Source organism: Fusarium venenatum, assembly GCF_020744135.1.
Source record: "Fusarium venenatum strain MPI-CAGE-CH-0201 chromosome Unknown EDB82scaffold_4, whole genome shotgun sequence".
Classification (NCBI taxonomy): Eukaryota; Fungi; Ascomycota; class Sordariomycetes; order Hypocreales; family Nectriaceae; genus Fusarium; species Fusarium venenatum.
In genome coordinates this window covers 2,134,902-2,149,025 of record NW_027072132.1, presented here as the reverse complement: position 1 = coordinate 2,149,025, position 14,124 = coordinate 2,134,902, and the positions used below count along the sequence as shown (strand labels likewise).

Genomic DNA, 14,124 nt, shown 5'->3' with positions numbered 1-14,124 from the left:
CATCCGCTTCTGATAAAACCAGGCCGCCCTCACAAGTCAAAATGCAACTCCGTGTTCCGTTCCCATAGCTCCAGTTTCCCATAATTCCTGTTCATAGTCATGGTCCGTGACAATGTCCGCCCATGACTGATAATGTTTTATGACCCTGTGGTGATGCAGCAACGCCGATAACATGCTTCCAAAATACCCTTATCGCCTCTACCGCAATTCAATAGAAATCAAACCATTGTGCAATGCGGATGACCGGATCCGTCTTGGATAAAGTGTTAAATCCATGTACTGTAAGCGCTCGAGATGTCGGCGCGCTCATGATTAATAATAAGTTAGTCGCCATGGGAAAATTCATTCAAGATTCGAGTGGCCCCAGACTAGTCGTCGTGGAAGAACGTAACACCCTGTAGAGGGGCCGTTGATGGGCCAGCGTCATGCATATCAACATCTTGGGCTGAGGCATCTCGACTGGGTCCGGCCAACGTTGGTTGTGATGAGCGATAGTCGATAGCCATAGCACTCAACGGGCGACTAGGGTCATCTTCCAGCACCCGCTGTTGAAGCGAGAGGGGGCGGTCGTAAAGCACCTCTTCGGGTGGTGAGAACGACCATACCTAACAAAGTCAGTAATGTACTTGGTGGGTGTTGATCCAGTTGTTACTTACCTCCATTACCGTACGCCCTTGTCTCAAAGCCAGAGCAACACACTTCTCATCCTCAAAAGCAACCCGCCAGACAGCTTCACCTTGAGCGATGAGTTCTCGAACGAGATGTCCAGTCTTGAGATCCCATATCTTAACTCGACCATCACTGCCACCACTTACGACTCGAGTATCATCAAACTGCAGACTAGTGACGCTATTATCATGGGCTGCAAGACGGTGAATCGGGCACATCTTCTCCAGTGACCAGACTCTGACTGATCCATCAGATCCACCTGTAACTAATGTGTCCCCGCGCATCTGAAGCTGCCCAACAAGGGATGTGTGACCTTGAAGAATAGCCAAGCACTCACTGTATGAATGTTAGCAAGCAGTATCAGTGTCTTTCAAAACAGATACATACCCAGATGTCGGGTCCCAGATCCTGACGTTTGTGTCCAGACTGCCTGTAACGACTCGCTTGCCGTCAAAGGCAATTGCATAGATCTGGCTGAAATGACCCTGCAAAGTTTGAAGACAGCGGCCTTCAGAAATGCTCCACACCCGTGCAAATGTATCGTAGCTACCGGATACAACAATGTCGCCCTTGATCTCAAGACACCGAACACTAGACTGGTGTCCGACAAGGACGTTTTTGCAGAGACCAGTTCGAATGTCCCAGATCCGCAGAGTGGTGTCTCGCGATCCTGAAATCGCGGTGTTCGCATCCGCCATTTTCAAACATCTGACAGTCGAGGTGTGGCCTCTCAAGGTATGTAAACAGGCACTATAATTCGTCAGCAAGCAATTGAAAAAAAAGAACACCACAGCTTTGCGCTTACCCAGTCTTGAGGTTCCAGACTCGCACGTCACGATCACAGCCTCCACTGACCAGGGTATCATCCCAGGGGACCATAGCCCAGACACCCATAACATGACCTTGCAGGGTGCGTTGTGAATCTCCCTCAGTGTCAAATACGTGAATCTTTGCGTTATCAAGCGCCACAATAATATACTTGGGCGTCAAATGTAAACTCGTAACAACACCGCCTTCTTGAGTAATGTTCCGTGTTGTGCTGGTACCGCCAGACCTCCAAGCAGCCTCTACCAAATATCGTTGTTTGAAATGAGACTTATAGGTCCTTAACCTGGGTCTGCCAGACGCATTCTGCCCATCAAATGATCGTGTACCCGAGGCATAGGAGTGAGGGCGCATGCCGGATAGGGTATTACTGGCGATATCGACATCAAGTCCATGAAGGGGCTGGGCAGAAGGTCTCGGAGAGAAATGAGGAGCATGCGTGTAAACCTCTGACAGTCGGCGTCCGTAGTCGTGTTTAACACAAAGATTCTTCCATGTCATATCGTCGCTCAGGAGATCTCGCCATCGCTTTGAAACCTGTGAGGCTCGTGCTAAAACCTTCGGGTCGTCAATGAAAGACAATATCTACATATCAAATGTCAGCAAATAACTTCACATCGATCAATTACAGACACCAAAGGGGCTCATACCCGAAGACATAATTCGTCTGGAAGACTTGTGAATGGATCTTTTTTCAATAACGGGCTGACAAATTGATGAACGAAACTCAATTGTTGGCTCGTACAAAGATTTAGTAAATCTGCCAATACCCGAGTTCGCTGAGGCCCGGAACAATTCTTGAAATGTTGGCGGACTTTGGCGAGAAAGAAGTCCTCATCGTCGGCAGCATCGCTCCAATCTGGTTGGAAATGCGATGGACCTGGCGATGCAGCTGGCGTGGGAGGCGGTGGGGGCGAGCCAGTAAGTTGTTGGTCAAAGTCTGCGGCGGGCGTCGACATGCTGGGAGTCGGAGGCCCGCGCAAATGACGCTGCTGTTCAGGCAGCTTTTCCAAACGGTGGTTAACCATGGGGTTGGTGGTCGTGCTAAGAGTCAAGTCGTCGCTAAGGGCGCTTCCGCGCCTTTCTGAAAAACTCATGGATCTTTGGTAACCGGCCATGACCCGATCAGTCTCCGTAAATAGAAAGGAACTGAAGTTGATTAACGACTCTGTAGCAGTTCAGAGCTTTAATTTAGGGCGCGATGAAGGCAGATTGGGTGGGTGAGGGCCGATAGTCGATATCGAAGATACGTCGAAGATGGATCGTGAGTGGGGGAAACGGAGAGCGAGCCGATGCGAGGCCTCTGCCAGCAAATCGTGGAGGATGTCAGCACATATAGAATTGAACAGATCGCTAACAATGGTGCTGGAACATTATTCAAATGATTGCGCTGGCATCAAGTTTAAAGGAGATACAGATATTGAAAAGAAAAAGGGTGTAGGAAGTAGAAATCAACGGTGAATGGCGGCGATAGTGACTAAGTCAGAGAGGGATTGTGGAGAGTCAACTCGACAGGCAGGAGATGGTGCGGTACAGTACAGTGCGGTACATGCTATCCAGGGACGAAGACTTGGACGGAGACGGGGACGGGAATGCCTCTCTGGTTGTGTTCTAGGATCGCAATCTTGGCTTGAAGAAGAGACCTAGGACTGGCTAAAGACCTAGGCGCGTGGGTCTTGTCGGTTGCAGGCCAAGGACAATGGCGGGATCGAGGAGGCGCTAAACGGAATTCGTGACAGTTCAGGTCCCTCTTTTTAGGAACCGTCCGCATCCCGTCAGTGGCACAAGGCAAGGAAAGCATAGGGAAGGGAACTGCTGACTGCTTTGCTTCCTTTTTACAAGTCTCAAAAGGGTTATGCCGGATGTCGCCGTGACCGGCTTATGGATGCCTCCTGAGCTGACAAAGAGAGTAGGTGGGTGGATGGATGGATATGGTATTGAACGCATCCTAAAGGTACGAACGGATAGAGTACAATGGAGAGTGAGATTGTCTTACCTGTGCAAATAGATAATAGGTTTGTCGGTCCGTCTTTGAGGCGCCGGAGTGGTGGTGGTGGAGAGGTAAATCAAACCCCGATCAGATGTAGAAGTGGAAGCGACACAAAGAGAAAGAGGGCTGAACAGGGTACATAAGGGAGTGATCAAGTAAAAGAAAGAAACAGACAACCCAAAAAAATGGTCCGTAAATGGAAACGGATCCTTGAGTTCGAATTGCGTTCCTTTTGTTTGGGGAGGTTGAAGGATTTGACAGTGATGGATTTGAGAGTAGTTAGTCGGTATTTGCTTTGGTTCAGATATCACGTTTTGGGCGACAATAAGTGCTAATTAAGCAGGAAGGAACCTATAAGAGCACCGCACTACTACCGGGCTGCCTGCCATCTTCTTTCCATGGCAGTAATTCATTAATACAAAGACATTTCGTTTGCATTCCTCACTTGATCTCATTTCCCCTTTAATGTACTTTGATCTTGCATCCGCAACCGAATTGACTTTACAGCATGAGATGCCAAACTTCTGGAACGAGTGTTTCATTTCAACAAACGGTGAAACGGGGCCAAGTCTATCTGAGCGTTTGCCCTTTGCATCTCCCCAGGAGGTCACAGCCTACCTGCTTTATATCGAACTAAGTTCGTCAGATTAAAGTGCTGCCAGCTTCTGTTGGTTCCTGCGTAGTGAAGGCCATGCACAGTTCTCAGTATTGTAGCTGCTGTTGGCTCCTTTTCAACAAATTTTGACTCATCTCATGTCTAATGTGTCAGTCATTGACTATTTATAACTTAGTCGTTACGTCGTTCTGCGGCTCAAGATGGTTGATTCAATGCGCAGGATTGATAACATGTGAGAAGATTACCACCGAAACAAAACTCTGCTTAGGGATGGACAGATGGGGTGTCTCCGCAGTTGAGATGAACTACAGCACTCACTGCAACTGCAAGCAAACATGCTGCAAGACATCGCGTCCCTTCCCCTATCCAGTCTAGCCATGTGATGGGATGTGACACTTCAAGCGGTTGACGACAAGACAGGATTGGATGCTATTTGCATCCAGTGTGTTGACGAACCCCTCTTTACAATCTTTGGGCGATCAGGTGCAATATGTCGGAGCACTAATACGAGGTTCTATGTTACCTTGATCCTATCATGACTGTTGTAAAAGTAATTATATGTTCAGTATTTGGGGTTTGTTAATAGGTATTAGATGCATAGATGCTGTACGCCATGTCGGTGGATGATGTAGGAGGAGTTACATACTACCCATGGAAGTCTAGTATGGATCAAGATTTGCCAGAAGCGTCGCCCAAGCCACGAAGCTGTGATGTCAAACAGCATCTGACGTTGCGCCCCTTGATCCAAGGAGAAAAAGAAGACGTCGGAATCTTCGCCAGAAGCGCCAACGGCGTCAACAGCCAACTTTGTCGCTCCTTTGTGAACCGCCCTCGCTATTTAACTTTTATGGTACCAAGCTAGCGACGCATCATGCCTTGGAAAAGGGTGTGCTACTGTTAGTAGAGGTCTATCAATGTACAGTACAAAATCCTCACAAAGACGTACATCGGCGAAAAAAGGACCCCTTGTCATGCCTGAAGCTAGGCCCCTTGCTAGGTAGTAGTCTAGACATTGCATATTTTTCGCAAAGGCTACTAGTCTTGCTGTGTAAGCGGACTTGGCCGAACGCCTTTCTTGGCTCCTTCGTCTCTATTCTTTATCGCTTGATCCAACGTCTTTATACCTTAGTAGTAAGGTCAACTCCACAAGGCAAACATCTATTTGATAATTGGATTAATTGCTGCTATTACTATTTTCCCTTTATCGTCTATCCAATCAACAATAAATATCAAACCAAAGGATCGGATCGGCCAATCTACAATCGCGGAGAATAAAACCCACACTCTCCACACCAAGGACAGGACCCTCTCACTCCCCTGGTCATTTGTGATTTAGTTTGGAACACTTTGCGAATCATCCAATAACTGTCAGGCCATTTTATTTATTCTGTAACTATTCTAGTCTAGTTACAGTCTGGGCAGTTGTTGATGTTAGTCTACCTCCGTACCATGAAACATGAACAGTTTGAACATGGATGCACAAACATAATACAAGCTCTAAGTACTATGTAAGTTGATAGATCTCTATTTGGATCAGACGAGATCGAAATGTGAGGCAAGAGAGATTTTGCTTAACCGAATATTTGGTGGCTATGATCTTCAGTTTCTCACGGTGACATCGGACTTTGTCATGGGTATGTATAAAAGCTCAGTTGAATATCTGTTATACGGGTATTTGAGCCTCCTGTTGAGGAGCAACCATACGTTCAAGCCTCCAAATACACCTCGAATCCATCCCTATTTGTACAGCTCTTATAGAAAAATGTATCCAGATACCCCATGTCACCCATATAAATCCCATCCTCCGACATTGTTCTTAATAACTCGAGAGTCGCTCGTATGTCTATTTTAATCAATCCATTCCCACGATAGTTTGAAAGAGCTCGCCGGCCCTGGACCAAAAAAAAAGAAACAGAAGCTTTGAAACGCGCCGAATCGATCAATAACTTGTGAAATTATATTTCACCACCCATCATCCAAGTTCCCAATGAACGCAGCACGAGACAAGACGGTTCAAGTACCCGGGAATGTCTTAATGGTGATGGCCAAACTGAGTAAGAAGCGGCACCAGCATGCCGCCCACAGTGGCCAAGGTATCACGCATCTGCGGGCCCTTAGGCTTCCTCTGAGTAGTGGCACTGCCATCCGCATAGCCGTTAAGGCCATGATCGTGTTGGTGACCACCACTGTCTTCTTGCATAGCATGCATAGCGACATATCTACATCAACGTTAGCGAAGCCCATCCTATATCGCATAGTCAAACTCACAAGAACGTGCCACCTGAAAAGAGAAGCAGCATGCCCGTCCACCAATGATCACTCTCAACCTTACCACCACCCAGCAGTGTGATAAGTGACCATGTTGTTATCGCCCCAACGGGAGCAGCCAGACTAAAAACAATAAGATGTCCTCGAGCGGCTCGTTTCGATAGGCCCTGCTTGAGGAGAAGGGAGGTAAGTCCAAAAGCAGCAGGAGCTTTGTGAATCATGATGGCTGCAAAGATGATGAAGCCAAGCTTCATGTCTGTAGTCGTCGAGGAAGCTCCCATTGCGATTCCGTCGGCTGCGGCATGGATGACCAAGCCGGTAGTCGTTGCCAAACTTCGCGCTCGTCGTGGACTAGGTGTCAAGGACCCCAAAAACCCATCCGCTTCCTCGTCGACTGAGGCGGAATCGCCGTTGAGGTTGTCAAGGCTGATATGGCGTGTCTGTGGCGCAGAATGGAGACTCTCAGTTGCATGGCGAGGTAGTCGATCAATCAGAAACATCAGTAGGAATCCTAGAATCAGGGAGAATCCGATCTCAAATGTAGGAACCGCATGCGCGTGCTCGCTCTCGTGCTCGCCTTCATGTTCGTGGTCGTGTTCCGCTTCATGATCTTCGTCGTGACCATGTCCGTCGTCTTTTTCGGTCTCTGTCTTTTCGGTCCCTTTATTCTCTGAAGCGCTGTCCTCTGTGACGTCTGCGGCCGTTGGTATAGCTGGAACATCGGCTGCGGCTTCGACAGTAGAATGAACATCTGCACGTTCGACTCGGGTATTTCCTGTCGCTGACTGCTTGGCCCGACGAATGGTCGCTTCAATATCCAATTCCTCGTCGCGTTTCTGAATCGGACCTGTGCTAATCGTAGCAATTGATTCGGGAAGGCCGCGTGCGAGAATAGGGTGGTTCCAGGGGCTTCGGCGCACCAAGCTTCTGACTCGATGCATGTGAGCAGCCTCTGCGGGTGAAGTCGCAGCTTCGATTCCTTCAGGAATAATAACTATAAGTGAGGTGCCAACTAATATTCCTACGCCAACACTCGATAATAGTCGGAGTTGAGATTGAGAAAGTGACATGGATAATGGTAGCGCTCCGGCGAGGAACGAGCTATTCGACAAGTCAGCGGCCGATGAATATGTTATATGATTTGGATATCATGATCGCACATACGCCAGAGCCATAACTAGCTATGCACAATGTTAGTATTGGTGATATAAGTGGTATACGAGTACGACTTACGCATAAGCCTAAAAGGAGAAGTATCCCACCCATTGTAAGTGTGATGTCGATCGAGGATCAAATGGGTGTGCGCAAAAGATCAAGGTTGGTACGAGAAGAGAAAGGAAAGAGATGACAGTGCCGACAGCTATCTACGCATGATGCGACTACCAGTGAGTCCCTCGGAGTGTATTCCTGTACGCGCTTATCAAGGTAAGAGGATGCGATATCGACGGCAAAGGACGATGCAAGGGCGGTAATGTAGAGGTTGGGCGTTGAGAAACAAATTTATCTGGCCTCGGTCGTCAGACATCCATTGGAGGGATGTATTGGACTGAATTGATAGTCTCAGTGCTGGACTAACTGTCGATTGGTTACTGCGGGGCATTAGACCCTTGAAATCTCCCCTAAGACCAGCTCGTGGAGACGACCTATTGATTCAGGGGGAAAGGATGTCCATGAGGAACAGTTATTGTTATTGATATAGTAGAATTATAAGTCCTCAATGCCGTTCTTATCAGGCTCGGAAGTGTAATTCTAAATTTTATTCAACCTATTTCCTAAGTTCGAATACATGTCCTTATTAATGTTGTGGATGTTCATGAGAGTTGTGGCTACAACGGCTGGGATTCAGACTTTGGTCGTGGCTGGTACATCAAAATATAATTCCAGGTGACGGCGATGAGTATTTTCAACCTCCTCGGCCATGTAACAGTGCCTGGTATTGAGACTGAACCCTGTTCAGTCACCAACCTTGCAATTTCGTTTGTTCTACTATTGCGATCTTGCTCGGTAAGTGATCTTGACCGATGGACCTACCCTGGATCTGTTGACCCAGATCTCCGAGTTGCTTACCACAGCCTTCAGTTGTGATGCAAAGTAAGTAGTATTTATCACCTTCCTGAGCAAGCTTCGAATAGACTTGTGCAATGCTTTTAATCACACATACACTTATTATCTTCAGCCAGTTGTTCTCCCTTCCGTGTCTTCTGACCTTCAAGTCTTCCATGACAGGTACCTATCCGCGGATGCGTGGTGTTTTCAACAAAGAGGTTGATTTGTCCCACTAGGTAAAATTTCAATGAATTTTAATAATAGTATTAGTCGACCTCTTACTGAATTTAAATTAAGATAAACACATTTGCTGTAGCTGTAACACAGCCACTGGTTCGTCTTGAACCATCAACCAAGTACACGGTATAAATTCACGGGTTCACCTAAACCGACCCACTATCGAAACTTCAACTTACATCCTCCGGTTCTCAACTTGCAAGCGAAGCAGGCTCGATGCTGCCGAATCGCACTGCCGTCACATGATGGGGGAAGCCGAGCAATCCCCTCGAAGACGTCACATTCTCTCCTCCATCAACCCCGAGCAACATCGAAGCAGCAGAAGGAGGAGCCGATCACCAAAGTCTCCATCTCCAGTTGACGTGAAACGAGAATCGTCGCTCGATGCACCACTAGGAAAAGAGAGTGACAACGCCCGGCGCAACGATGGAGAGAGAGATACTACAGCTCCAAGACGCTCACGTCTTCGGCTGAAGGACCATCACAGATCTCGTCGCAGCTCTCGCGACCGGCATCGATACCGCGAGCGGGATAGCGAATATGATACTCACAGACGATCGCATCGCCGTCATCACCGACGCCATCGGCGACATCGCTCACCGACACCACCGAACCCTCATGAACCAGAACCATTAGACCCAGAAGCGGCATTTCGAGAATCTCTGTTCGATGCCATGGCCGATGATGAGGGTGCTGCATACTGGGAGGGCGTCTATGGCCAACCCGTTCACGTTTATACTAAAGAGCGCGTGGGACCTACAGGACATCTGGAACAGATGACAGACGACGAGTACGCTGCTTACGTACGGGAGAAGATGTGGGAAAAGACACATGCCGGTTTACTCGAGGAGCGCGCTCGCCGAGAAGAAGCAAAGAAACACAAAGCTGAAGAGGATCGCCGCGCGCGAAAACTGCAAGAGGACATGAATCGCAGCATACGCCGTGGTGAAGAGCGCAGAGAGCGCCGGCGTTGGGCACACCAGTGGGAAGACTACACAACTGCCTGGACGGAGTGGAACGGCACACCTGCAACAATAGCTTGGCCGGTAGAAGGCAATCGCATGGAAGATGTTGAAGAGGCGACCGTGCGCAAATTCTTCGTCAATGGGCTGAATCTACAAGAGATTGGAGAGAAGGCCTTCGTGGCCAAGCTCAGAGACGAGCGTGTGCGATGGCATCCGGACAAGATCCAGCAAAAGCTGGGAGGAGCGGTGGATGACGATACAATGAAAGGTGTAACTGCCGTCTTCCAGATCATTGATAAGCTCTGGACGGATAGTCGACCAAAAACGTGATCGCAATACTATTCAATTACATCCGACACGCAACAAACACAACAAATTAGAGAGACCAATGATGAACTTGGTAAATAAGAGAGATCCCGTTACAGCATTCTGAATATTATTTGTTTAGGAAGTGCAGTTGTTGATAGCGAATACCCTTTCAGAACCCTTTCAGAAGTAGGCTGTGCTACGAGGAGACTCTTTCAGGATCTAGTGACAACTCAGCCTCAATAGTATTGTTATTGGACAAGTAAAGCCAATACGGTAATCGATTAAAGGGTAGCTCTATATTGTGCCCTTCTTGATGCAGTTATTGAAAAAGCCGCCCTCAGACGACTCATCAGTCATGCGGTCAGTCTTGCCTAGAATCTCGGTCAAGGTCGAGCACGACCATACTCAAATCCAGATATAACAGTTGAATTGCCACTTGAAGTTCCGGAGCTGTTATGTCTCACTATTACGACAGTGAGTTGTTAATGTGAATAATTGGCACTCTATGCTCAAAGGGTACTCAAGATGAACATCTTCTTGAGGACCCCTAGTCTGGCTGAATGATCAACCAACATCGCAGCTCACACCTCACGTATAACACAAGCTCGCAGAAGTCCGCCACGCTGAGCTAGAGTGAGACAACGGCTGAGTGAGCCCAAGGGAGGCTGAAACGAAGGCAACGTAATTTTCGCAAACTGTCTGATATAAGCATTAGAGGAATCAGATTCACCCTGCGTTAGCCACTGCAGGATACTCGTGCGCGTCTTTCTTGGAATTGGAATGCAGATCACATAATAAATGGCCACTTCCTTGTTCAGCCTGAGTCAACATAGCACAGTCTTTACACATCTTATTGTTCAACTGGTTGGAGGGGCTGAACATATTGTCTTGCCATGTCACTCGGAATCGTTCCCTTGGGTGGTTTTCAAGGCACATGTGGAATAGTTAAGTCAGAACTAAGTATACAGCCAGCCACAATGCTTAGTAGTCTTGTGTGTAGTCGAGCTGAAGAGTGGCACGTAATAGAAACCAGCCTTGCAAGAATTAGACTGAAATATAACCTTAGTTTTGCAACGGCTGAAAGCCTAAACGGCGTCAAGGAAACTTTATCAATCGAGGCGAGTATAATTCACAAACTTATGGTAGATTATGATTGTGGGGATAAATTCAAAGATGTATTATTAGCAAAGCCATATGCCACAGCACCCAATATAGGCTTGTGCGTAGTTTTCGTCCTTCGCATAAACTATCTATAGGTCCTAGGATGGATATGTTTGTGAGAACACAGCGCTGATTGATAGCTTTCAATAAGAGAATTGTATCCTACACAACCAGTACCCAATCCTCCCCTTTTCATTGTGCCAACAAGAGATAGATCAGTGGCGCTAACTGATCAATATCACGAAACCCGCTATATGTAATTCATGGTAAACATTCGTCGAATCAAGATGAACAACCGAGAACCCAGAAGGTCCGAGTTTGAAATAATAGTGTTAAAGCTTTGGCCTTATCCGTTTCATTAATTGCTGTGTATTCTGCCATGTTGTACAAAAACCATTTTACATGTTGACAAAGAGAGCGGCACCACCCATGAGTGCCCCCATAGCGACAGCAGCGGTAGGCATGGCACCAGCGTTGTCATCAGTAGCACTGCTAGCAGCACCGGCAGCGCTGCTGGCGATGGCACCAGCCTGGGAGGTAAGGCCAGCGATCTCATCGGCGATAGAGGAGCTAGCAGCGCCGGTGGCAGTCTCGGCAGCAGAGCTGAGAGAGTCGAGCTTGTCCTGAACAGACTCGGAGGCCTCGGCAAGGGCTGAGGTAACGCTGGCAAGAGCGCTGGTGTCGACGGTCTGGGATCCAGTCTCGGTGTCAGATCCAGTCTCGCTCTCGGTCTCAGCAGACTCGGTGACGGTAGAGGCGTCGGTCAGAGTAGTGGTAGCACCGGCGACAGCAGTGGAGGCATCGCTGAGGCGAGAAGAGACCTCGTCTTCAACTCGGGTGGAGACATCCTCAATGATAGACGAGGCATCACCGATGATGGAGGAAGCACCCTCAACTCGGGAAGAGATGTCGCCAATGATGGAAGAGGCCTCGTCAACGCCAGGAATATCGATGGACTGGGCCTGTTATTTGTTAGTAAATGCATCTTTTGTTGATATAATGAAGAGGCATCATACCTGAGCGTAGGCAGTGAGGGCGGCGAGGAGAGCGACAGCGGAGTACTTCATGATGTCGGTGGTGGTGGTTGATGTTGATAGCTGGTTGTTTGGTAGCGAAAAGAGTGTTGATGGGGATTTGATAGTCCGATCTGAATTCGATAACAATGTATGAGAAGGAAGAAGGAAAGAAGAGTAGACAAGAGACTGGAGGTCAGGACATCTTATGTACACAAACTATCCATGCTGCTATGCCATCAGTTTGTCTACACACCTAGACCACGACTTATATGTGCACACCTCTTCACCCCGGACTGTCCGCCCTTAGTCCGGGGCTTGGCGATTCGTATGTTGGAGCAGTGGAGGCACGTCTATTCATACATACTTAGGTCATACCAGTACAGCCAGCGGATTCCAACTGTACCTGGATCCCAAGTATGTATGTCCGTGCCCGGGCAATCAGGTTTGTTTCTTACACTCGATTGATGTCAGTCGTGACCGCAACCAACTGCAACTGCTAGCTGGACGCCATACTGCGCTGTGCTTTATTATAATGCACTGCACCCAGTCTGCACTGCAGTCGTTCTCAGGCTTCAAGCTGTGTTTTGTCTAAATTGAACGCTCGCAAGGTTCGGCCAACGTGCCTGAGCTCTGATGCTTTCAAAATAGGTACAGTACGTACATGAAATGCCTTCAGCTGCGCCTTAGCTTATGCAAGGCAAAATGTACCAAGGAGAGAATCCTATGTTTCAGCTCAGCCTACATAACTCCGGAAATAAACAGCTAAGCAGAGCCTGCTGGACGTTGTACAAATGCTGTATGTATTACTAACTGCCCGCGTGATGCTGAGCCTCAAGCCGACGCGGCATGCATTGAACCCCAGCAAGACCGTCGGTGTACAGACACCCTGGTCCAGTATCCGTATGTGTTGTGGACAGAGCATAATAGGATCCTCGCTTGGAGCAGTTGCCCGGTTGGTTACCCAATTCGTTCAACAGAGAAACTAATCAAAGACTTCGTCAAGTGATGACATTATAAGATTCAAGTTCGCGAGTACCTGCATAAGATTCCGCAACCAGGGGTTCAGTGCCAACCTCACATCTCGGTTTCAGAAAAACCGGTAATCGAGCAGGATATGATATCGAAATGAAAAACTAAAGAGTTGAGAATCATGAACCATCTCGTATGGTATTGCTTGGCTGCCAGGTATACCCTGTAGCCGAGTACATGCACACTGTATTGCTTGGCCATATACCATCATCGTCCATCGCGATTCCGTGCATATGTCGTGCCAGACTCTAGACAGACTAGCGCAACCCCTGGGCAGTTGCAGCTATGGCTATGTACTGTACTGCACGGTTAATAATGCTCTAGCGGTGGGATTTGGTAGACGAATTGGGTGATTTTCCTGGGACCAAGATCATGTTGAAGTTAGCCTATAGACGAGTTGGTTGAAGCCGAAATTCCGTAAGGATTCAAGAAACTTGTTCTGACGTTATCAACTGTGGAGTTGTCAAGGTATCACCATCCAGGTATGGATTTGCAGCTGTACCGAAGAATTGCGCTGGATACATACCAAATAAGGCAACACAAGGTTGTAGTCAGCAAAGAAGATGATCGAATGAGAAAGGGCATGTAAGAGGTACCTCTACTAAGGGCAGTCAGGTAGCACTGCTGAAAGTTGAATATTCCCTTCCCTTTAACGTAATCATTGCTGACTATTTGCGTCACAGTGGGGTCCGGGAAGGTCCACACTTTGTTTGCAGTATCCGTACTCGAGAGTCCTCTTTCTTTGTTGCTGGTCCTGCTGATGCTTTTACTCCTGTTGATGTTTGCTGACGGGGGCTGTTTTGCACCGGCATAAAGCATGAGCCTTGCGGCATTCTTTACTAGGGTCCATGTCAACCATTCCTCTAATAGGTCAGCAGGATTATCTTGGAACTTTCCGACCTTGTAATGGTAGCGTAGAGTACAGAAGTTCCCCGGACTTGTCCAGCAACAATTCGTCAACTTTTCAGCTCTGAGGCCAGAAACATTGACCAT

At 47.9% G+C, this 14,124-nt stretch overlaps 4 protein-coding genes across 4 annotated transcripts; 1 reads left to right on the top strand and 3 right to left on the bottom strand.

Annotated features, from left to right (window-relative positions):
- Positions 1–368: 368 nt before the first annotated feature.
- EDB82DRAFT_479874 (WD40-repeat-containing domain protein) lies at positions 369–2,612 on the bottom strand (the record flags this gene model as incomplete). The annotated part of the gene is made up of 5 exons (XM_025737560.1): positions 369–605; positions 657–1,005; positions 1,057–1,419; positions 1,475–2,079; positions 2,145–2,612. The coding sequence occupies 5 exons, from the start codon at positions 2,610–2,612 to the stop codon at positions 369–371; spliced, it is 2,022 nt and encodes a 673-aa protein (XP_025592409.1).
- Positions 2,613–5,659: 3,047 nt separating this feature from the next.
- On the bottom strand, positions 5,660–7,910 carry EDB82DRAFT_512928 (Zinc/iron permease). The gene is made up of 4 exons (XM_025737559.2): positions 7,602–7,910; positions 7,533–7,549; positions 6,369–7,469; positions 5,660–6,319 (listed from the first exon to the last, which is right to left on the bottom strand). The coding sequence occupies exons 1-4, from the start codon at positions 7,632–7,634 to the stop codon at positions 6,133–6,135; spliced, it is 1,338 nt and encodes a 445-aa protein (XP_025592408.1). The 5' UTR covers positions 7,635–7,910; the 3' UTR covers positions 5,660–6,132.
- A 986-nt stretch (positions 7,911–8,896) lies between these two features.
- EDB82DRAFT_529237 (uncharacterized protein) lies at positions 8,897–9,946 on the top strand (the record flags this gene model as incomplete). Its single annotated transcript, XM_025737558.1, has 1 exon — positions 8,897–9,946. One exon carries the CDS (start codon positions 8,897–8,899, stop codon positions 9,944–9,946), a length of 1,050 nt encoding a protein of 349 aa, XP_025592407.1.
- A 1,068-nt stretch (positions 9,947–11,014) lies between these two features.
- EDB82DRAFT_512922 (uncharacterized protein) lies at positions 11,015–12,350 on the bottom strand. The gene is made up of 2 exons (XM_025737557.2): positions 12,103–12,350; positions 11,015–12,048 (listed from the first exon to the last, which is right to left on the bottom strand). The coding sequence occupies exons 1-2, from the start codon at positions 12,151–12,153 to the stop codon at positions 11,485–11,487; spliced, it is 615 nt and encodes a 204-aa protein (XP_025592406.1). The 5' UTR covers positions 12,154–12,350; the 3' UTR covers positions 11,015–11,484.
- Positions 12,351–14,124: the final 1,774 nt, after the last annotated feature.